Consider the following 24,393-nt stretch of genomic DNA (forward strand, 5'->3'; position numbering starts at 1 on the left):
CCTAGCCCATCTCTCCTCACAGCTTCTACACCTAGCCCATCTCTCCTCACAGCTTCTACACCTAGCCCATCTCTCCTCACAGCTTCTACACCTAGCCCATCTCTCCTCACAGCTTCTACACCTAGCCCATCTCTCCTCACAGCTTCTACACCTAGCCCATCTCTCCTCACAGCTTCTACACCTAGCCCATCTCTCCTCACAGCTTCTACACCTAACCCATCTCTCCTCACAGCTTCTACAACTAACCCATCTCTCCTCACAGCTTCTACACCTAGCCCATCTCTCCTCACAGCTTCTACACCTAGCCCATCTCTCCTCACAGCTTCTACACCTAGCCCATCTCTTCTCACAGCTTCTACACCTAGCCCATCTCTCCTCACAGCTTCTACACCTAGCCCATCTCTCCTGCCCCTTATGTACCATTGAATCCAGCTCAGACTGAAACTGTTGCTTATCTCAGCGTCTCCTTCTGGCAGGGCAGTTGGTAAAGGGACGTTCCATGGCCAGGAGCGGAACGTTCCGGTAAATAGAGGAGAGAGTGGCAGGGGTCAGAGCTCTATCTCAGGCAACTACAGAAAAGAGAGAGAGATGCACAGAAAAGGAAAGAAGAGGAAAGAAAAGGCCAAGCTAGCAAATCTGGGTTGCAGATATACAAGTAGGCAGCTTTGAAAGAAGCACTTTAAAAAAGGCACAATCTGTAACATCTACTTCAGGTAAGATGTTTTGTTCATCCAAAAATCAATGAAGAAGAGTGGGATGAGAGGAGCGAGTTGTAGAGTGGGGTGTTTGTTTAGTTTCTTGATTGTATTGGGGCGATTCCACACCAGGGAAAATATTTGTGGTTACTCAGATTGTTCCAGCAATTCTCTTATCAGAATTTAATTGGGAGGAAGGATGTTTAACATGCTTTTAACATTTGTATCACAAACCATTTTGGGGAAAATCATGATGAAATTAAACATTTTAGGCCCTTTTTAGACCTATACATGCCTCCTGTAAGACCCTATGACCTGTACATGATGATACACTGTGAACTGTACACGATACAGACAACATTTTGGTGTCATTAAACTCTATTGCAGAAGTACTCAACTCTAACCCTACAGGGTCCAGAGCGTGCTGGTTTCCTGTAATTAATTGCACACAGCTGGTGTCCCAGGTCTAAATCAGTCCCTGATTAGAGGGGAAGAATGGAAAAAAAGGCAGCGGAACTGGCTGGCTTCGAGGTCCAGAGTTGAGTTAGAGGGCTCTATAGTGTTCACTCAAATATGGAGTTTGTATAGATTCTGAAATACAAAAAATATATAAAATATGAATCTCAAAACCACCCTTTCTGATTATGCCTATTTTGAAATTTTTTCAAAACTCTTCAACCGTCAAATTTCCAGAGCCTTCTGGTACTTTTATTGATACGACCCATTTTAAAATATAGAAATCGACATTATAAGGTTATTAATCAATCACAGCCCTCCTTTAGGATTGCACATTCAGCAAGTCATCAGCAAAGGGTGAATCCATTTTTCCATTCACATTTTTTGAATGGGAATCCATTTTCCCATTCACTGTGTTGGTGGTGCCAATTACGTTAATCATACCTTCAGAATTAGCAGAGAGCCCACTATGGACATATTATTTACCCGAAGAGTATATTGTTCCAAACAATACGTCTTAAAATGAACTAAATCTAATCTAATAGTTTTGAGATATTTTTGATGTTGAATAAATGAATATGAAATATCGACAGACTACTTATAGTGTACTCTCGAATATAGAGTATAATGACACCAAGATGTTGTCCGTATCATGTACGTGTCACAGATTATAGGGTCTTACAGGAGGAGGCATGTATAGATCTAAAATGGCCACTCATCATAATTTTATTAAAAATGGTTTGTGATAGAAATGTAAAACGCAGTTCAAACATCCTTCCTCCTAATGAAGTTTATATGTGAGAATTGACAGAACAAGCTGAGATTTAAAAAATAATAATCTGCTCACGCTGGCATGGAATTGCCCTATGGACAGTGAAACAGATTGTGCATTTAAAATCAAGCTTGGAAAAAACAGGAATCAGCTGGAAAAGGTATAGCCTAGGCCAAGTATCTAGACTAAATGGCAGAAGCTCATCAGCTACAAGGGGAATGAGGAAATGACAGAGCCTAAAACAACTGGTTCAGGCAGCCATGATCAAAGTTGTTTTTGTTGTTGAGGGAAGTGGAACTGATATTATATTTGGCTGAAAGCACAGTTCACAGCCTAGTCTATGGACAGGAGGAAGAGACTGGCACTAAGACATGAAGCAGGACCTGGCCCTGTAGCACAGCTAAACTGCAGTTTACCATTTGATGCTCACAGTATTGAATGGATTACATTATCTAGCTAGCACTAAATAAAATCTAGTTTCCACACTGACACAGCTCCTCTGATGACATAACCATGTAATCCTGAACCAGTATCCTTGCGTTAGAGAACCTCTTAAGCACAGATACATACTGGTTCAATGTAATCCTTATCATCAACAACACTGATTGTGCAACACCAGCCAACTAGCTAACGTTAGCGATCCTCAGCAATTCGTCATCAAGAATAGAGTGAGCCATGCCATCTTGCAGTCCCGGTACCTAGCTTGCTAAACCCGAAATATCGAGAAAGCCAGACAGACATATGTCTTCTGTGAATGGTAACTGTAGCTAGTTACCTAACTTGGATGACAACCAGCTGGGAACAGCGTAACGTTAGTTAGCTGGCTAGCAATATCATTAATACTTGAATTCAACAAATACAACCTAATTGTATGAAGCTATTAATCGAATCAAATCTGTTTGGTTATTATGCCTACCGTTCGCTAAGATTATTATCCAGATACTGACACAGACCGCAGGTAACGACTTTCATAGTCACACTGTAGAAAAAAACATTAGCTAGCAAACTAATGCTAACGTTACCTGCTAGATTCGCAATCTTGCATACAGACGACCAAACAAACTTAGTTTATCTTCGTTAATAAATACAGGCTCACAATGTACTATTTCGCGTTCTAAAAGAAATGTTACAACAACAAAAAAATCCAACTGAGGATGGTTGCTACAGAGATGCTTTTCCAATCCTCCCTGCTCTCTCTGATCAGCTGACCACAGACCAGGAAGCTGGGGCAGAGCAATTGCGACTGTTTAATTTATTTTTATTTTTATATTAACAACAAGTACATGTGGGAACACAAGTATATACAAATAATATTCAAAGGACAATCGGGCTAGGGGGTACAATATCACATTACACAAGGACCTTAAGGGACATAGATACACTTATTATTCTAACAGCTTTTTTGTTAGTGGAGTATTTAATTGGCTTAAATCCAATTTCGACAGTTACTAGACGGAATAGAGCCACAGATAGAACAATTAGACATATTTTACAGGATGTATAAAGGTGAAACATCCGCTTGTCATTTCCACTCACTATCAAAGCCCATTGACCGACCGTGGGAGACTATGAAACGATATGGATTTTGGCCGAGATTCGGTTAATTTTCCCATCGATGGAACATTTACTCTCAATACACTTTTCTGTACCCAAAACTATAACCTGTTACGAACAGAGTGGACACTTTACACAGACTTTACACTTTTCCAAAGTAAAATAAAATTTCAAAAATGCGTTCTTTAGAAGGAGTGCAAAGGCTAATTGAGTTATTGCACATGTGCACTTCAGAGTAGGCGTTCCCTATCGGAAATATGCAAATGAATTAATTCTGTACTACCATGAAATAAAATTCAAAACCAAATAGATCCCGAACTTCTAGGGAAATGGTCCCCATGACTGATCCTATATCTCTGAGCCTCTCCCTGTGCCTGGCATCCACCCAATGCTGCACTGTGTTCTCATGGCTATTAATGTTTTTCAGGATCTTCTCTTGCTGAGCCTGGCTAGCACACAATATTAACAATCTATCCTTTCGAATGAACCAAGCAAATTTCACTTCACCAACCTCTATCTTTACAGCATTATTTAGTCTGAGAGACTGAAAAACAGCTTCTATCTCAAGGCCATCAGACTGTTAAACAGCCATCACTAACATTGAGTGGCTGCTGCCAACATACTGACTCAAATCTCTAGCCACTTTAATAATTAAAAATGGGATGTAATAAATGTATCACTAGTCACTTTAAACAATGCCACTTTATATATTGTTTACATACCCTATATTATATATCTCATATGTATATTCTGTACTCTATACCATCTACTGCATCCTGCCTATCCCGGTCGGCCATCGCTCATCCATATATTTATGTGTACATATTCTTATTCATTCCTTTACACTTGTATAAGGTAGTTGTTGTGAAATTGTTAGATTACTTGTTAGATATTACTGCATGGTCGGAACTAGAACCACAAGCATTTCGCTACACTCGCATTAACATCTGCTAAACGTGTATGTGGCCAATAAAATTTGATTTGATAGGGTATATGTAAGGCCCTGTGGTCTCATCAAACACTATCACCACTTTCCACTCCAACACATCACTGCTCTTGCTTCCTACCGTGGCCCTATTTATGCTTTCTTTACTAGACGCTCCACTGCTTTCTATATCATCATCTCTCTTCTTCCTATGTCATTCCACTACCAACCACTCCGGTCCTTGAACCTCATCCTCCAGCTCCATACCATCAGACTGAAAGCCATAATGTTTGCATTCCAGCACAGCTGTTTGCTTCACCAACTTTTTTCTCAATTTCGTCCGCACACGTCACTTTCATTTCTAACCTCCAACGCTCTCTCACACTCCTGGGATACATCTTATGTTAAATTACATCTAAAGTAGATATTTCTTTCATATGTAACCCTAATCCTTTTCCTAACCTCAATCGAATTATCCTAACCTTCTTTGTTAATTCTCATAACCTGCTGAGCAAGATCTCCTAACCTGCTACGAAAAGTAAATTCTGGTCAATTGTGGCAAACTGTGTTTGTCCACTTCCTACATTCCTCTTCTTCCAGGGAGTACAGCTATGACCAGGAGTTACTTTTTGTAGCAGGTTAGGAGAACATTTTAGCTAACCCTAACCCTTTGCCTAACCTTAACCTAAGTCTCCTACACTGCCACCTTAATTATCCTAACCTGCTGCGTAAATAATGCTAATGTCAAAAGTCTAGGTGATGCAGGTAAGGCGGAGACAGGCGCAGGACACAGGTGTGCACAATGAATGGAAAATGAAACGTGGATCGGTGGCGACTAGAAAACCGGTGACGTCGACCACCGAACGCCCCGAACAAGGAGAGGGACCAACTTCAGTAGAAGTCGTGACACCTAACTTGCTTCGAAAAGTAACTTCCAGTTGTAGCTGTAGTCCCTAGAATCACTGCCTGCCCAGTGCCCAGTTTCTCCCAGATGTGAAGCAGCATCAATTAGAAGATTCAAATTAATTGATTTGAAAGTCAATACAATTGCTGGATGACTGATAAATACTGAAAATATACATTATCTCTAATTTTGAGTATTCTTTATTGAGAAAGAGAGAGAAATGGCTAAGCTTGGGAACCTTCATAGGTGTGACCAGGCCTTGTATTTATTTATAAGAGGGTGACCATGGCTCAGACATGCCTACACGTATTACACTTTTATGCCATGCCTCAGATGAGGTCTTGCCACCCAGGTCCCAGCCTTCAACTCAGCCAGCATTTTTAAGGGGCTCTGTCTAGTGTCCAGATCTACTAGTAACAGCCATAGAATAGTCTGTTCTGGTGTGTGTAACCCTGGCAGAGAATCAATGAAAGACCAAGAGAATTTGTAGAATGGAGCACCAGAGGTCCTAATGAGAGTAACAGACTAGCGCCTGAGAGGGGATCTTGGGCTGGAGAGAGGATGAGGGAGCTGAGTTGGATCGAACGATAGAAGTGAATGAGGAGAGGAGGAAGGAGGGGAGGGTGCTTGTTGAGAGGAAGACGGAGGTCATTCAGTACGCACAAACACACGCATGCATACACACATGCACACACTCACGCACACACAACAGCAGCATCAGGGGAGTTTAGGTTATAAACTACCCTAGAACAGGAACTGAGCTCAAACTTGTGAGTGATGCCTCCCAGATGTGCCGACAGAACACACATATACACACACACACAACCGTCCCCAGAGCTTAGCCCAGACTAACACCAGATAATTTATCTCACACACATACAGGTATGTCAAAACACACACACACTCGTCAGCTGAAGCTGGATTTGTCCACATTTAACAGTTACAGTTTACACTAATGGGCCATCACGTTTCCCTCATGATCAACTGTTTATCTTATTAAACCATTCAGAGTCAAACTAATCAGTCTAAAATAATCATTAAGTTTAGATTGGGACTCAACAGTAAATGCTTTGTTGAGGAAAGTCTGAGTCAGCTCATAGTTAGTTTAGTTTATTGTATCTACTTTGGGAAACTTTCTCTTGCATCTTATAAAGTAGACAACTCTGTGTCTGTATCCCAGCACAAATGTGGCAAGTGATTTGTCCATTATGTGAAGCCTTGGCTTCAGGGGTGAAAATGCAACAATAAAAACCATCTCTGGAGACCTGAAAATAGCTGTGCAGCGATGCTCCCCATCCAACCTGACAGAGCTTGAGAGGATCTGCAGAGAAGAATGGGAGAAACTCCCCAAATACAGGTGTGCCAAGCTTGTAGCTTCATACCCAAGAAGACATGAGGCTGCTTCAACAAAGTACTGAGTAAAGGGTATGAATACATGTCATATTTGAGATGTTTTTTGTGGAAAATTGCAAACAATTAGAAAAACCTGTTTTTGCTTTGTCTTTATGGGGTATTGTGTGTAGATTGTGTCTTGAACTCTAGGCCTGTGTAAGAAGCACTGTGTGTAGATTGATCGGGGGGGGAAACAATTTAATACATTTTAGAATAAGGCTGTTACGTAACAAAATGCAGAAAAAGCACTTATTAATGAAGCCGGTGACTGATGTTGTATTCTCCTCAATGCCATCGGATGAATCCTGGAACATATTCCAGTCTGTGCTTGTAGCTTAGCATCCACTTCATCGGACCTCTTCCGTATTGAGCTCATCACTGGTACTTCCTGTTTTTGCTTTAAGCATGAATCAGGAGGATAGAGTTATTGTCAGATTTGCCAAATGGAGGGCGAGGGAGAGCTTTATATGCTATGTGGAGTAACGGTGATCTAAAACCTTTTTTCCCTTCTCTAATTGCACATGTGACATGCTGGTAGAAATTAGGTCAAACAGATTAGTTTTCCTGCATTAAAGTCCCCAGCCACTAGGAGCGCTGCATCTGGATGAGCATTTTATTTTTTTGCTTATGGTCTTAAAACAGCTCGTTGAGTGCCGTCATAGTACCAGCGTTGGTTTGTGATGATAGACAGATAAGAATATAGATGAAAACCCTCTTATATTGTGGTCTACAGCTTATCATAAGGTACTGAGAAAAACCTCAAGACTTCCTAGTCCCCTTTCCCTAGCCCAGCGGTTATATCCCTATTTCCCCTATCTCACACCAGCCCTGTTGTACTCCCAGTGTGTGAGGTCATGACCGATGCTAGAGCACACACGGACTCTCAATCCCAGCCTAGTTGCTCCGAGTAAGATACTGGTAGCCAAGGGGAAATGATGTCCTCACTTAACACTGCCATGTACCAAAACACATGCCAGATTCTAAATCTGAAAAAAGTGTGTTAATTATAATCACTAACAGTAAGCAGAAGGTGTTGAGGGAAACAACACTTTCCATTTGACTGTTTTCATCACAGGTCTCTGTCTTCTAGTGAACAGCAGTTTAACATGGCAATCATTTATTTATCCGGTGCTGTGTTTTTCCAGTCACAACATGGCTGTTAACAGATTGTCCCCCGATGGGAGAAGTAGTCATATATTCCACTCTATGGAGAGGCTATGCAAAAACCCACACATAACTAAACAACCTGTAAACACACACTAAACAACCGTCAATACCGTGTATTTCTGATGACAGACAGATGTGATATGCACGTGCGCAAACACACACACACGTTTACGTAGACTGGATGTGTCTGTGTCCCGACTAATAAAAGGCCAGTGATTAGGATGTGTTCAACAGGACTCTACCTTTACTAGGGTCTTCATGGAGAACACATTAAAACACACATTATCACGCAGCCTTTCGACCCTGCAGGTGCTTAGGGTGATTAAACACCACCCTATCAGGTGTGAAATCAGTAGTGGTTTAAAGACTCTTTGGCTCTGCATTGTGTGGAAATAGGAGAGTGACAAGTGGGGCTGAGGCTCAATGTTCAGAGTTCCATATAAGCCATTGTTCTACTATTCCTAGAATATTGTCTCCATGCAGCAGTTCTCAGTTGGGCAGGATAGATGTGTAACTTGACTGGAGCATTTTTGACTGAGGGCTGCATGCTTAGTGTTATACGTTTTATTATATCATCACGTTTGTCAGCTTTGTAATAGATGTTTAAACAGCAATAGGAAGTAGTGTGAAAGTCCCTTTGTCAGTCATTCCTGGTATGGTGTATCTGATGGCTGGTTCCTCATCAAGGAGAAGCAGGATGTTCTCATACCGCAGTCTTCAGAAGCAGGATGATCCCATACCAGTCTTCAGAAGCAGGATGTTCTCATACCACAGTCTTCAGAAGCAGGATGTTCTCATACCGCAGTCTTCAGAAGCAGGATGTTCTCATACCGCAGTCTTCAGAAGCAGGATGTTCTTATACCACAGTCTTCAGAAGCAGGATGTTCTCATACCGCAGTCTTCAGAAGCAGACTCAACACATCAATAACACGGTACCTCTCTCCACACATACATGCGATGTGGGTGGACGGTAGACAGGACAGAGGTATTTCCACTGGATTAGGAAAAGAGGAATGTTGTTTAATTTGAGGAAGGTAGAGAGCAACCCCACCCCTGCTTTTATGAGTTCTCTCCATTGTTAACCCTCCAAGGGGCAGAGGGTTTGATGTGCTATAGAGGGGAGTCTGTCCTAGCCTCCTAAATACTTCCCTCTGAGGTTGGCCAAACATACCTCACTTCACCAGACTTTCTCAAGTTACCTATTGCCCATGTAGTACACTACTTCTGACCAGAGCCCTTTGTGTAACCCCAGGTTCTTCAACAGAATCTGTCCACAAATCATGACATGAATCATAATGGAATGAACTCCAGAGATTCTGTGACTGACTCCATATTTCCAAATTGGTTTCAGTTGACAGCTTCAAAGTGGTTGTGATGATTAACAGCCCACTTCTCATAGTCTCATAAATACAGGGGAATCCTAAATGAAGTGGGTCCAAGGTTAAAACTGTTGGAGAATCACTTCAGCATGAGGCTGTGGTAGGACTGAATGGTCAAAAGTTGATCTTCCACATTCCTCCTAAATCCTGGCCTCTGGATTTCCACCTTAACTGGACGTGTGTGCAAAGCGTGCGAGCAGTGTCATTTCCACTGTGATCTTAAGTAAATGTTGAGTTTTCCCTCCTACGGTATTGGTCTTGAAATTCCCATCTAGTCGTGCCATCTGTAACTACATGTTGGTTCTTCAAACAGAATCATGAGTTAAAAGACTCAAACTACCCCAGACACAGGGCCACTTTTTAAACAGCATATTATTTTATTAGTTTCTTAACTAAAACCAAGAATGTAAGACCGTACATATTTTAATACAGCGATGTACCCCCTGTACAAGTAAAAGAAAAAAACAAACCAATTACCCCCCACTCTGTCCTCCTACACAAGGTTCCTCATCCTGTGTTCTGGTTAGGGGTATACCCCTCCCCACTAGTGGAGCACACTACTGTACATTTCTGAAGGACCCTTGTCACCATGGTAAACCTGCGATGAGAGTGGTGTAGGTTTGAGTGAGTGGAAGTGAGATGAGACAGGAATAATCTCTCCTCAACACTAACACCTGTCCTTCTGCCCTGAAATGCAGCAGAACTGCAGTCTGCAGTCAAACACAAAGCTATTTCTAATTTTGTTTTATTTCTCCCCCTTCCGTCTCCCTTTCCCTCTTGGTGAGGGTTAACAGAAAGCCACACTGAACTGTTTTGTTTCTACAGTTTTGAACTCGTACTCACTCTCCCTTTCTGTTAGTAGCAGCAGGGTTGGTTTCCCTACAGGCAAGTGAGTGGGTGAACAGTGGTGAAGAGGTATTCTATCCTCCTCTCTCAAGGGGGAGGAGGAAAGCTCCCAGACTGAATTCAGGGTCTGTCTGTCCATTTACAGACAGCCCATAATAAATCCCCTTCCACTCTGCTGCCATAGCAACAGGGATTCTCAAGGCTCTGTGAAATCATCTTTGCACGCTTAACCTTTGGCTAAAGATACAGGAGAAAACCGGGCAGTGGCCTCCCATGTGCCCCACGCAAACACACACACACCACCTTTATCATTCCGCTCAAAGAGATGCAAGCAAGAGAAAAGGCAGACTAATCAATTAAACTGCTGCATCTTACATTTCCTTTCGAGACAAACCATCATTTCATAGTTTCACTCTTTAGTGAATATTGGTGAAAGCGTTGAGCGTTTGTGTGTGTGGTGATCGTACAAGCTTGTATACAGTCACACAGCTGTGTGTGGTGATCGTACAAGCTTGTATACAGTCACACAGCTGTGTGTGTGGTGATCATACAAGCTTGTATACAGTCACACAGCTGTGTGTTAGCAATGATAGATGGAAGACTGGCAGAGGAATAGAACACGTCTGTGCTTCACTAAAATACATCTTTAACTAAGATTGTTTCATCCAACTACAAAAACAAGATTGCTTGATTCTCCTGTTAACAAAAAGAACAGCCCTGTCCTCCTAATAACGGGATTCTATTGTGAAAAAGAAAGGAACAGAAATCATAGGGCTATAAAAATGGCAAACCTTTTTTCTCCATTTAATCATTTTTTACCATCCTAGTAGACATTTCAAGTACAGCTTGCCGTCTTCCGCCCCGCCCAAATTACAAGAGGCGGGGCTTTAAAAAAAAAAATCACACACAGACCCCCAATAGTGGAGGACAAGAGAGGAGAAGGGGAGAGAGAGATGAGGTTGGAGCGCACACACACAGTAGCCCCCTCAGTAACCATGGACTAATACACCCCCACCTCTCCTCTCTTTCTCCGCCTCTAACACCAGAGAGGGTGATGTGTGAGCGAGTGATTGCATGAATATGTGGAGCAGCTGGATCATCCCTCTCCCATCCATCCATCTGTGGAGATGTGTGAGGCTTTACTTCCCCTCCTCTTGTTTGATGGCCTGGGGCTTGATGGGGCCGGTGCGGATGGGTTTGCACGCTGACAGGGAGGGTTTGTCGGGCTCAGGGCGCTCCACGACTCCCACCGTCTGGTGGTTGGGGGGCAGGATGTCGAGGGGCGGTTTGCCACCCCCCTGGTCGAGACGAGAGGGTTTGGAGACTGACGGAGCCTTGAGCTGCTCTGAGAAGAACTTATGAGTCGATTGGAGCACCTCGGCTCGCTGCTTCGCCTGGGGACAGCAATCAAATGAATCACTCAACCACATGCTGGGTTCATTTGGGAGACATCAGGATTTCAACACCAGGCACATTCTAGGTCAACCAGTCAACTAATCAGCAAGCAGTACTATACCTTGAGGTCCTGCTCTGCCTGGTTGCCTCGGGGACCTGTAGGGCCTCTAGGTGCGAGGGGGGGAAGAGGCCCTCTAGGGGGGTGGGACGGGTGCATCTGGGGGAACTGCTGCTGCTGCGGTGGTGGCCGGGGGTGAGGCATCAAACCCCCTCCCAAAGAGGGAGACATGGGGGGTGGGCCCATAGGCGAACGCTGCATCCCTCCACAAAATGAGTTAGCATGCTGGGTGTGGGAGGGAGGGCGCACCAGAGGAGAGACCAGGTTGGGCTGGGACAGAATCTGAAAGGAGGGAGAGGATTGTTAACATCATTAACTCTTTATATTAGAAATCCAAGGAAAAGGTGGTGTTAAGCTGGCCTCTATCACAAGTGTCAAATGTTCGTCATAATGATGTGTGTGGGTACATGAGTGAGTGTGGTAAGGTGTGGAGAATCAGTGCAGGTGGTCAGTCCAGTTCAAGTGTTCAGCAGTATGATGGCTTGTAGATGGAAACTGCCTCTGAGCCGGTTGGTATAAGATCTCATGCTCTGATATCGTGTGGCTGAGGTGTGTGGGATCCTTGATGCTGCAGGCCTTCCCCAGCCAGCGTTTAAAGTAGATGTCCTGGATGGATGGGAGCATGGTCCCAGTGATGTACTGGGCCGTCTTCACCACCCGCTGGAGGGCCTTGAGGTCGTGGACAGAGCAATTCCTGTACCAGCCCGTGATGCAACCGGTCAGGACGCTCTCGATGGTGCGGCGGTAGTATTTGGAGAGGACCCGGGGCAGCATGCAGTTTCTTCAGCCGCCTTAGGAAGTAGAGACACTGTGGCGCCCCAGTGTGTGTGTGTGCTTTACCTGTGGGTTGAACTGTCCAGGGAAGTGCTGTGTGATCCTCATGGCAGCAGAGCTGGGCTGGAACTGTTTCTGATACAGCATGCTGTTCATCTTACTGGACTGGCTGCTGGGAGATGTAGAGCTGGCCCTGACCAGACAAATACATCAGCTCTTGGTATACTCATAAAACCGGTAGAAGGTGGGACAGGTTCTGTGTGAGAATGTGTTACCTGTAAGGACTAGGTGTAGGGGTATTGTGTGTGTGTGTGTGTGTGTTACCTGTAAGGACTAGGTGTAGGGGTATTGTGTGTGTGTGTGTTACCTGTAAGGACTAGGTGTAGGGGTATTGTGTGTGGGTGTGTTACCTGTAAGGACTAGGTGTAGGGGTATTGTGTGTGGGTGTGTTACCTGTAAGGACTAGGTGTAGGGGTATTGTGTGTGTGTGTGTGTTACCTGTAAGGACTAGGTGTAGGGGTATTGTGTGTGTGTGTTTTACCTGTAAGGACTAGGTGTAGGGGTATTGTGTGTGTGTGTGTTACCTGTAAGGACTAGGTGTAGGGGTATTGTGTGTGTGTGTGTTACCTGTAAGGACTAGGTGTAGGGGTAGTGTGTGTGTGTTACCTGTAAGGACTAGGTGTGTGTGTGTGTGTTACCTGTAAGGACTAGGTGTGTGTGTGTGTGTTACCTGTAAGGACTAGGGGTATTGTGTGTGTGTTACCTGTAAGGACTAGGGGTATTGTGTGTGTGTGTTACCTGTAAGGACTAGGTGTAGGGGTATTGTGTGTGTGTGTTACCTGTAAGGACTAGGTGTAGGGGTATTGTGTGTGTGTGTGTGTGTGTGTTACCTGTAAGGACTAGGTGTAGGGGTATTGTGTGTGTGTGTGTGTGTGTGTGTTACCTGTAAGGACTAGGTGTAGGGGTATTGTGTGTGTGTGTGTTACCTGTAAGGACTAGGTGTAGGGGTATTGTGTGTGTGTGTTTTACCTGTAAGGACTAGGTGTAGGGGTATTGTGTGTGTGTGTTTTACCTGGAAGGACTAGGTGTAGGGGTATTGTGTGTGTGTGTGTGTTACCTGTAAGGACTAGGTGTAGGGGTAGTGTGTGTGTGTTACCTGTAAGGACTAGGTGTGTGTGTTACCTGTAAGGACTAGGTGTGTGTGTTACCTGTAAGGACTAGGTGTGTGTGTTACCTGTAAGGACTAGGTGTGTGTGTGTGTGTTACCTGTAAGGACTAGGGGTATTGTGTGTGTGTGTGTTACCTGTAAGGACTAGGTGTAGGGGTATTGTGTGTGTGTGTGTGTTACCTGTAAGGACTAGGTGTAGGGGTATTGTGTGTGTGTGTGTGTGTTACCTGTAAGGACTAGGTGTAGGGGTATTGTGTGTGTGTGTGTGTTACCTGTAAGGACTAGGTGTAGGGGTATTGTGTGTGTGTGTTTTACCTGTAAGGACTAGGTGTAGGGGTATTGTGTGTGTGTGTTTTACCTGTAAGGACTAGGTGTAGGGGTATTGTGTGTGTGTGTGTGTGTTACCTGTAAGAACTAGGTGTAGGGGTATTGTGTGTGTGTGTGTTTTACCTGTAAGGACTAGGTGTAGGGGTAGTGTGTGTGTGTTACCTGTAAGGACTAGGTGTGTGTGTGTGTGTGTTACCTGTAAGGACTAGGGGTATTGTGTGTGTGTGTTACCTGTAAGGACTAGGGGTATTGTGTGTGTGTGTTACCTGTAAGGACTAGGTGTAGGGGTATTGTGTGTGTGTGTGTGTGTGTTACCTGTAAGGACTAGGTGTGTGTGTGTGTGTTACCTGTAAGGACTAGGTGTGTGTGTGTGTGTTACCTGTAAGGACTAGGGGTATTGTGTGTGTGTTACCTGTAAGGACTAGGGGTATTGTGTGTGTGTGTTACCTGTAAGGACTAGGTGTAGGGGTATTGTGTTGTGTGTGGTGTGTGTGGTGTTACCTGTAAGGACTAGGTGTAGGGGTATTGTGTGTGTGTGTGTGTTACCTGTAAGGACTAGGTGTAGGGGTATTGTGTTGTGTGTGTGTTACCTGTAAGGACTAGGTGTAGGGGTATTGTGTTTGTGTGTGTGTTACCTGTAAGGACTAGGTGTAGGGGTATTGTGTGTGTGTGTGTGTTACCTGTAAGGGACTAGGTGTAGGGGGTATTGTGTGTGTGTGTGTTACCTGTAAGGACTAGGTGTAGGGGTATTGTGTGTGTGTGTGTTACCTGTAAGGACTAGGTGTAGGGGTATTGTGTGTGTGTGTGTTACCTGTAAGGACTAGGTGTAGGGGTATTGTGTGTGTGTGTGTGTGTGTGTACCTGTAGGACTAGGTGTAGGGTATTGTGTGTGTGTGTGTTACCTGTAAGGACTAGGTGTAGGGGTATTGTGTGTGTGTGGTGTGTGTGTGTGGTGTTACCTGTAAGGACTAGGGGTATTGTGTGTGTGTTACCTGTAAGGACTAGGTGTAGGGGTATGTGTGTGTGTGTTACCTGTAAGGACTAGGTGTAGGGGTATTGTGTGTGTGTGTTACCTGTAAGGGACTAGGGGTATTGTGTGTGTGTGTTACCTGTAAGGACTAGGTATGTGTGTGTGTACCTGTAGGGGTATTGTGTGTGGTTACCTGTAAGGACTAGGGGTATTGTGGTGTGTGTTACCTGTAGGACTAGGGGTATTGTGTGTGTGTTACCTGTAAGGACTAGGGGTATTGTGTGTGTGTTACCTGTAAGGACTAGGGGTATTGTGTGTGTGTTACCTGTAAGGACTAGGGGTATTGTGTGTGTGTGTTACCTGTAAGGACTAGGGGTATTGTGTGTGTGTGTTACCTGTAAGGACTAGGTGTAGGGGTATTGTGTGTGTGTGTGTGTGTTACCTGTAAGGACTAGGTGTAGGGGTATTGTGTGTGTGTGTGTGTTACCTGTAAGGACTAGGTGTAGGGGTATTGTGTGTGTGTGTGTGTTACCTGTAAGGACTAGGTGTAGGGGTATTGTGTGTGTGTGTTACCTGTAAGGACTAGGGGTATTGTGTGTGTGTGTTACCTGTAAGGACTAGGGGTATTGTGTGTGTGTGTTACCTGTAAGGACTAGGGGTATTGTGTGTGTGTTACCTGTAAGGACTAGGGGTATTGTGTGTGTGTTACCTGTAAGGACTAGGGGTATTGTGTGTGTGTGTTACCTGTAAGGACTAGGACTAGGGGTATTGTGTGTGTGTGTTACCTGTAAGGACTAGGTGTAGGGGTATTGTGTGTGTGTGTTACCTGTAAGGACTAGGTGTAGGGGTATTGTGTGTGTGTGTTACCTGTAAGGACTAGGTGTAGGGGTATTGTGTGTGTGTGTTACCTGTAAGGACTAGGTGTAGGGGTAGTGTGTGTGTGTTACCTGTAAGGACTAGGTGTAGGGGTAGTGTGTGTGTGTGTTACCTGTAAGGACTAGGTGTAGGGTAGTGTGTGTTACCTGTAAGGACTAGGTGTAGGGGTAGTGTGTGTTACCTGTAAGGACTAGGTGTAGGGGTAGTGTGTGTTACCTGTAAGGACTAGGTGTAGGGGTAGTGTGTGTTACCTGTAAGGACTAGGTGTAGGGGTAGTGTGTGTTACCTGTAAGGACTAGGTGTAGGGTAGTGTGTGTTACCTGTAAGGACTAGGTGTAGGGGTAGTGTGTGTTACCTGTAAGGACTAGGTGTAGGGGTAGTGTGTGTTACCTGTAAGGACTAGGTGTAGGGGTAGTGTGTGTTACCTGTAAGGACTAGGTGTAGGGTTAGTGTGTGTTACCTGTAAGGACTAGGTGTAGGGTTAGTGTGTGTTACCTGTAAGGACTAGGTGTAGGGGTAGTGTGTGTTACCTGTAAGGACTAGGTGTAGTGTGTGTGTGTGTGGTTACCTGTAAGGACTAGATGTAGGGGTATTGTGTGTGTGTGTTACCTGTAAGGACTAGGTGTAGGGGTATTGTGTGTGTGTGTTACCTGTAAGGGACTAGATGTAGGGGTATTGTGTGTGTGTGTTACCTGTAAGGACTAGATGTAGGGGTATTGTGTGTGTGTGTGTGTGTTACCTGTAAGGACTAGGTGTAGGGGTATTGTGTGTGTGTGTTACCTGTAAGGACTAGGGGTATTGTGTGTGTGTTACCTGTAAGGACTAGGTGTAGGGGTAGTGTGTGTTACCTGTAAGGACTAGGTGTAGGGGTAGTGTGTGTTACCTGTAAGGACTAGGTGTAGGGTAGTGTGTGTTACCTGTAAGGACTAGGTGTAGGGGTAGTGTGTGTTACCTGTAAGGACTAGGTGTAGGGGTAGTGTGTGTTACCTGTAAGGACTAGGTGTAGGGGTAGTGTGTGTTACCTGTAAGGACTAGGTGTAGGGGTAGTGTGTGTTACCTGTAAGGACTAGGTGTAGGGGTAGTGTGTGTTACCTGTAAGGACTAGGTGTAGGGTTAGTGTGTGTTACCTGTAAGGACTAGGTGTAGTTGTGTGTGTTACTGTAGTAGTGTAGGGTGTGTGTTACCTGTAAGGACTAGGTGTAGGGGTATTGTGTGTGTGTGTTACCTGTAAGGACTAGGGGTATTGTGTGTGTGTTACCTGTAAGGACTAGGGGTATTGTGTGTGTGTTACCTGTAAGGACTAGGGGTATTGTGTGTGTGTTACCTGTAAGGACTAGGGGTATTGTGTGTGTGTTACCTGTAAGGACTAGGGGTATTGTGTGTGTGTTACCTGTAAGGACTAGGGGTATTGTGTGTGTGTGTTACCTGTAAGGACTAGGGGTATTGTGTGTGTGTGTTACCTGTAAGGACTAGGTGTAGGGGTATTGTGTGTGTGTGTGTGTGTTACCTGTAAGGACTAGGTGTAGGGGTATTGTGTGTGTGTGTGTGTTACCTGTAAGGACTAGGTGTAGGGGTATTGTGTGTGTGTGTTACCTGTAAGGACTAGGGGTATTGTGTGTGTGTGTTACCTGTAAGGACTAGGGGTATTGTGTGTGTGTGTTACCTGTAAGGACTAGGGTATTGTGTGTGTGTTACCTGTAAGGACTAGGGGTATTGTGTGTGTGTTACCTGTAAGGACTAGGGGTATTGTGTGTGTGTGTTACCTGTAAGGACTAGGTGTAGGGGTATTGTGTGTGTGTGTTACCTGTAAGGACTAGGTGTAGGGGTATTGTGTGTGTGTGTTACCTGTAAGGACTAGGTGTAGGGGTATTGTGTGTGTGTGTGTGTTACCTGTAAGGACTAGGTGTAGGGGTAGTGTGTGTGTGTTACCTGTAAGGACTAGGTGTAGGGGTAGTGTGTGTGTGTGTTACCTGTAAGGACTAGGTGTAGGGGTAGTGTGTGTTACCTGTAAGGACTAGGTGTAGGGGTAGTGTGTGTTACCTGTAAGGACTAGGTGTAGGGGTAGTGTGTGTTACCTGTAAGGACTAGGTGTAGGGGTAGTGTGTGTTACCTGTAAGGACTAGGTGTAGGGGTAGTGTGTGTTACCTGTAAGGACTAGGTGTAGGGGTAGTGTGTGTTACCTGTAAGGACGAGGTGTAGGGGTAGTGTGTGTTACCTGTAAGGACTAGGTGTAGGGGTAGTGTGTGTTACCTGTAAGGACTAGGTGTAGGGGTAGTGTGTGTTACCTGTAAGGACTAGGTGTAGGGTTAGTGTGTGTTACCTGTAAGGACTAGGTGTAGGGTTAGTGTGTGTTACCTGTAAGGACTAGGTGTAGGGGTAGTGTGTGTTACCTGTAAGGACTAGGTGTAGTGTGTGTGTGGTGTGTTACCTGTAAGGACTAGATGTAGGGGTATTGTGTGTGTGTGTTACCTGTAAGGACTAGGTGTAGGGGTATTGTGTGTGTGTGTTACCTGTAAGGACTAGATGTAGGGGTATTGTGTGTGTGTGTTACCTGTAAGGACTAGATGTAGGGGTATTGTGTGTGTGTGTGTGTGTTACCTGTAAGGACTAGGTGTAGGGTATTGTGTGTGTGTGTTACCTGTAAGGACTAGGGGTATTGTGTGTGTGTTACCTGTAAGGACTAGGTGTAGGGGTAGTGTGTGTTACCTGTAAGGACTAGGTGTAGGGGTAGTGGTGTGTTACCTGTAAGGACTAGGTGTAGGGGTAGTGGTGTGTTACCTGTAAGGACTAGGTGTAGGGGTAGTGTGTGTTACCTGTAAGGACTAGGTGTAGGGGTAGTGTGTGTTACCTGTAAGGACTAGGTGTAGGGTTAGTGTGTGTTACCTGTAAGGACTAGGTGTAGGGTTAGTGTGTGTTACCTGTAAGGACTAGGTGTAGGGGTAGTGTGTGTTACCTGTAAGGACTAGGTGTAGTGTGTGTGTGTGTGTTACCTGTAAGGACTAGATGTACGGGGTATTGTGTGTGGTGTGTTACCTGTAAGGACTAGGTGTAGGGGTATTGTGTGTGTGTGTTACCTGTAAGGACTAGATGTAGGGGTATTGTGTGTGTGTGTGTGTGTGTTACCTGTAAGGACTAGGTGTAGGGGGTATTGTGTGTGTGTGTTACCTGTAAGGACTAGGGGTATTGTGTGTGTGTTACCTGTAAGGACTAGGTGTAGGGGTAGTGTGTGTTACCTGTAAGGACTAGGTGTAGGGGTAGTGTGTGTTACCTGTAAGGACTAGGTGTAGGGGTAGTGTGTGTTACCTGTAAGGACTAGGTGTAGGGGTAGTGTGTGTTACCTGTAAGGACTAGGTGTAGGGGTAGTGTGTGTTACCTGTAAGGACTAGGTGTAGGGGTAGTGTGTGTTACCTGTAAGGACTAGGTGTAGGGGTAGTGTGTGTTACCTGTAAGGACTAGGTGTAGGGGTAGTGTGTGTTACCTGTAAGGACTAGGTGTAGGGTTACGTGTGTGTTACCTGTAAGGAACTAGGTGTAGGGTTAGTGTGTGTTACCTGTAAGGACTAGGTGTAGGGGTAGTGTGTGTTACCTGTAAGGACTAGGTGTAGTGTGTGTGTGTGTGTTACCTGTAAGGACTAGATGTAGGGGTATTGTGTGTGTGTGTTACCTGTAAGGACTAGGTGTAGGGGTATTGTGTGTGTGTGTTACCTGTAAGGACTAGATGTAGGGGTATTGTGTGTGTGTGTGTGTGTTACCTGTAAGGACTAGGTGTAGGGGTATTGTGTGTGTGTGTTACCTGTAAGGACTAGGGTATTGTGTGTGTGTTACCTGTAAGGACTAGGTGTAGGGGTATTGTGTGTGTGTTTACCTGTAAGGACTAGGTGTAGGGGTAGTGTGTGTTACCTGTAAGGACTAGGGGTATTGTGTGTGTGTTACCTGTAAGGACTAGGGGTATTGTGTGTGTGTGTTACCTGTAAGGACTAGGGGTATTGTGTGTGTGTGTTACCTGTAAGGACTAGGTGTAGGGGTATTGTGTGTGTGTGTGTTACCTGTAAGGACTAGGTGTAGGGGTATTGTGTGTGTGTTACCTGTAAGGACTAGGTGTAGGGGTAGTGTGTGTTACCTGTAAGGACTAGGGGTATTGTGTGTGTGTTACCTGTAAGGACTAGGGGTATTGTGTGTGTGTGTTACCTGTAAGGACTAGGGGTATTGTGTGTGTGTGTTACCTGTAAGGACTAGGTGTAGGGGTATTGTGTGTGTGTGTGTTACCTGTAAGGACTAGGTGTAGGGGTATTGTGTGTGTGTGTGTTACCTGTAGGACTAGGTGTAGGGGTATTGTGTGTGTTGTGTTACCTGTAAGGACTAGGTGTAGGGGTATTGTGTGTGTGTTACCTGTAAGGACTAGGTGTAGGGGTATTGTGTGTGTGTGTTACCTGTAAGGACTATGTTGTAGGGGTAGTGTGTGTGTGTTACCTGTAAGGACTAGGTGTAGGGGTAGTGGTGTGTGTGTTTACCTGTAAGGACTAGGTGTAGGGGTAGTGTGTGTTTACCTGTAAGGACTAGGGTGTAGGGGTATTGTGTGTGTGTGTTACCTGTAAGGACTAGGGGTATTGTGTGTGTGTTACCTGTAAGGACTAGGGGTATTGTGTGTGTGTTACCTGTAAGGACTAGGTGTAGGGGGTATTGTGTGTGTGTGTTACCTGTAAGGACTAGGTGTAGGGGTATTGTGTGTGTGTGTTACCTGTAAGGACTAGGTGGTAGGGGTATTGTGTGTGTGTGTTACCTGTAAGGACTAGGTGTAGGGGTATTGTGTGTGTGTGTTACCTGTAAGGACTAGGTGTGGGGTATTGTGTGTGGTGTTACTGTAAGGATAGTGTAGGGGTCATTGTGTGTGTGTTACCTGTAAGGACTAGGTGTAGGGGTATGTGTGTGTGTGTTACCTGTAAGGACTAGGTGTAGGGGTATTGTGTGTGTGTGTTACCTGTAAGGACTAGGTTGTAGGGGTATTGTGTGTGTGTGTTACCTGTAAGGACTAGGTGTAGGGGTATTGTGTGTGTGTGTTCCTGTAAGGACTAGGTGTAGGGGTATTGTTGTGTGTGTGTTACTGTAAGGACTAGGTGTTAGGGGTATTGTGTGTGTGTGTTACCTGTAAGGACTAGGTGTAGGGGTATTGTGTGTGTGTGTTACCTGTAAGGACTAGGTGTAGGGGTATTGTGTGTGTGTGTTACCTGTAAGGACTAGGTGTAGGGGTATTGTGTGTGTGTGTTACCTGTAAGGACTAGGTGTAGGGGTATTGTGTGTGTTGTGTTACCTGTAAGGACTAGGTGTAGGGTATTGTGTGTGTGTGTTACCTGTAAGGACTAGGTGTAGGGGTATTGTGTGTGTGTGTTACCTGTAAGGACTAGGTGTAGGGGTATTGTGTGTGTGTGTTACCTGTAAGGACTAGGTGTAGGGGTAGTGTGTGTTACCTGTAAGGACTAGGTGTAGGGGTAGTGTGTGTTACCTGTAAGGACTAGGTGTAGGGGTAGTGTGTGTTACCTGTAAGGACTAGGTGTAGGGTAGTGTGTGTTACCTGTAAGGACTAGGTTGTAGGGGTAGTGTGTGTTACCTGTAAGGACTAGGTGTAGGGGTAGTGTGTGTTACCTGTAAGGACTAGGTGTAGGGGTAGTGTGTGTTACCTGTAAGGACTAGGGTGTAGGGGTAGTGTGTGTTACCTGTAAGGACTAGGTGTAGGGGTAGTGTGTGTTACCTGTAAGGACTAGGTGTAGGGTTAGTGTGTGTTACCTGTAAGGACTAGGTGTAGGGTTAGTGTGTGTTACCTGTAAGGACTAGGTGTAGGGTTGTGTGTGTTACCTGTAAGGACTAGGTGTAGGGGTAGTGTGTGTTACCTGTAAGGACTAGGTGTAGTGTGTGTGTGTTACCTGTAAGGACTAGATGTAGGGGTATTGTGTGTGTGTGTTACCTGTAAGGACTAGGTGTAGGGGTATTGTGTGTGTGTGTTACCTGTAAGGACTAGATGTAGGGGTATTGTGTGTGTGTGTTACCTGTAAGGACTAGGTGTAGGGGTATTGTGTGTGTGTGTTACCTGTAAGGACTAGGGGTATTGTGTGTGTGTTACCTGTAAGGACTAGGTGTAGGGGTAGTGTGTGTTACCTGTAAGGACTAGGTGTAGGGGTAGTGTGTGTTACCTGTAAGGACTAGGTGTAGGGGTAGTGTGTGTTACCTGTAAGGACTAGGTGTAGGGGTAGTGTGTGTTACCTGTAAGGACTAGGTGTAGGGGTAAGTGTGGTGTTACCTGTAAGGACTAGGTGTAGGGTTAGTGTGTGTTACCTGTAAGGACTAGGTGTAGGGTTAGTGGTGTGTTACCTGTAAGGACTAGGTGTAGGTTAGTGTGTGTTACTGTAAGGACTAGGTGTAGGGTTAGTGTGTGTTACCTGTAAGGACTAGGTGTAGGGTTAGTGTGTGTTACCTGTAAGGACTAGGTGTAGGGGTAGTGTGTGTTACCTGTAAGGACTAGGTGTAGTGTGTGTGTGTGTGTTACCTGTAAGGACTAGATGTAGGGGTATTGTGTGTGTGTGTTACCTGTAAGGACTAGGTGTAAGGTATTGTGTGTGTGTGTTACCTGTAAGGACTAGATGTAGGGTATTGTGTGTGTGTGTTACCTGAAGGACTAGGTGTAGGGGTATTGTGTGTGTGTGTTACCTGTAAGGACTAGGGGGTATTGTGTGTGTGTGTTACTGTAAGGACTAGGGGTATTGTGTGTGTGTGTTACCTGTAAGGACTAGGGGTATTGTGTGGTGGTGTGTTACCTGTAAGGACTAGTGTAGGGGTATTGTGTGTGTGTGTGTTACCTGTAAGGACTAGGTGTAGGGGTATTGTGTGTGTGTGTGTTACCCTGTAAGGACTAGGTGTAGGGGTATTGTGTGTGTGTGTTACCTGTAAGGACTAGGTGTAGGGGTATTGTGTGTGTGTGTTACCTGTAAGGACTAGGTGTAGGGGTATTGTGTGTGTGTGTTACCTGTAAGGACTAGGTGTAGGGGTATTGTGTGTGTGTGTGTTACCTGTAAGGACTAGGTGTAGGGGTATTGTGTGTGTGTGTGTTACCTGTAAGGACTAGGTGTAGGGGTATTGTGTGTGTGTGTTACCTGTAAGGACTAGGTGTAGGGGTATTGTGTGTGTGTGTTACCTGTAAGGACTAGGTGTAGGGGTATTGTGTGTGTGTGTTACCTGTAAGGACTAGGTGTAGGGGTATTGTGTGTGTGTGTTACCTGTAAGGACTAGGTGTAGGGGTATTGTGTGTGTGTGTTACCTGTAAGGACTAGGTGTAGGGGTATTGTGTGTGTGTGTTACCTGTAAGGACTAGGTGTAGGGGTTATTGTGTGTGTTGTGTTACCTGTAAGGACTAGGTGTAGGGGTTATTGTGTGTGTGGTACCTGTAAGGACTAGGTGTAGGGGTAATGTGTGTGTGTGTTACCTGTAAGGACTAGGTGTAGGGTAGTGTGTGTTACCTGTAAGGACTAGGTGTAGGGGTAGTGTGTGTGTGTTACCTGTAAGGACTAGGTGTAGGGGTAGTGTGTGTGTGGTTACCTGTAAGGACTAGGTTGTAGGTAGGGGTAGTGTGTGTGTGTTTACCTGTAAGGACTAGGTGTAGGGGTAGTGTGTGTTACCTGTAAGGACTAGGTGTAGGGGTAGTGTGTGTTACCCTGTAAGGACTAGGTTAGGGGTAGTGTGTGTTACCTGTAAGGACTAGGTGTAGGGGTAGTGTGTGTTACCTGTAAGGACTAGGTGTAGGGGTAGTGTGTGTTACCTGTAAGGACTAGGTGTAGGGGTAGGTGGTGTACCTGTAAGGACTAGGTGTAGGGGTAGTGTGTGTTACCTGTAAGGACTAGGGGTATTGTGTGTGTGTGTTACCTGTAAGGACTAGGGGTATTGTGTGTGTGTGTTACCTGTAAGGACTAGGTGTAGGGGTATTGTGTGTGTGTGTGTGTTACCTGTAAGGACTAGGTGTAGGGGTATTGTGTGTGTGTGTTACCTGTAAGGACTAGGTGTAGGGGTATTGTGTGTGTGTGTTACCTGTAAGGACTAGGTGTAGGGGTAGTGTGTGTGTGTTACCTGTAAGGACTAGGTGTAGGTGGTTAGCTAGGTGTGTGTGTTACCTTAAGGACTAGGTGTAGGGGTAGTGTGTGTGTGTTACCTGTAAGGACTAGGTGTAGGGGTAGTGTGTGTGTGTTACCTGTAAGGACTAGGTGTAGGGGTAGTGTGTGTGTGTGTTACCTGTAAGGACTAGGTGTAGGGGTAGTGTGTGTGTGTGTTACCTGTAAGGACTAGGTGTAGGGGTATTGTGTGTGTGTGTGTTACCTGTAAGGACTAGGTGTAGGGGTATTGTGTGTGTGTGTTACCTGTAAGGACTAGGTGTAGGGGTATTGTGTGTGTGTGTTACCTGTAAGGACTAGGTGTAGGGGTATTGTGTGTGTGTGTTACCTGTAAGGACTAGGTGTAGGGGTATGTGTGTGTGTGTTACCTGTAAGGACTAGGTGTAGGGGTATTGTGTGTGTGTGTGTGTTACCTGTAAGGACTAGGTGTAGGGGTATTGTGTGTGTGTGTTACCTGTAAGGACTAGGTGTAGGGTATTGTGTGTGTGTGTTACCTGTAAGGACTAGGTGTAGGGGTATTGTGTGT

The 24,393-nt window shown here is 45.1% G+C and overlaps 2 protein-coding genes across 7 annotated transcripts in view; both read right to left on the bottom strand.

Annotated features, from left to right (window-relative positions):
• Nucleotides 1–3,140, bottom strand: part of LOC109901579 (vesicle-associated membrane protein 4-like) — a 40,083-nt gene extending 36,943 nt beyond the window's left edge. Inside the window, exons 1-2 of one of the 5 annotated variants that reach the window (XM_020497575.2) lie at nt 2,946–3,140; nt 421–569 (exon numbers count right to left, since the gene is read on the bottom strand). In XM_020497575.2, coding sequence (XP_020353164.1) covers nt 421–423 — 3 coding nt within the window. In that variant the 5' untranslated portion in view covers nt 424–569; nt 2,946–3,140. Of the gene's footprint in view, nt 1–420; nt 570–2,839 lie in introns of all 5 variants that reach the window. The other 4 variants (XM_031785919.1, XM_031785920.1, XM_020497576.2 and 1 more) reach the window with 4 other exon arrangements.
• A 6,458-nt stretch (nt 3,141–9,598) lies between these two features.
• LOC109902996 (protein PRRC2C) overlaps nt 9,599–24,393 on the bottom strand; it is a 55,037-nt gene continuing 40,242 nt past the window's right edge. The window contains exons 30-32 of one of the 2 annotated variants that reach the window (XM_031785921.1): nt 12,444–12,570; nt 11,607–11,885; nt 9,599–11,484 (exon numbers count right to left, since the gene is read on the bottom strand). In XM_031785921.1, the coding sequence (XP_031641781.1) occupies nt 11,230–11,484; nt 11,607–11,885; nt 12,444–12,570 (661 nt within the window). In that variant the 3' untranslated portion in view covers nt 9,599–11,229. The remainder of the gene's footprint in view (nt 11,485–11,606; nt 11,886–12,443; nt 12,571–24,393) is intronic. The other variant, XM_031785922.1, reaches the window with a different exon arrangement.

This window comes from Oncorhynchus kisutch, linkage group LG13, assembly GCF_002021735.2.
Source record: "Oncorhynchus kisutch isolate 150728-3 linkage group LG13, Okis_V2, whole genome shotgun sequence".
In the NCBI taxonomy this organism is placed as follows: Eukaryota; Metazoa; Chordata; class Actinopteri; order Salmoniformes; family Salmonidae; genus Oncorhynchus; species Oncorhynchus kisutch.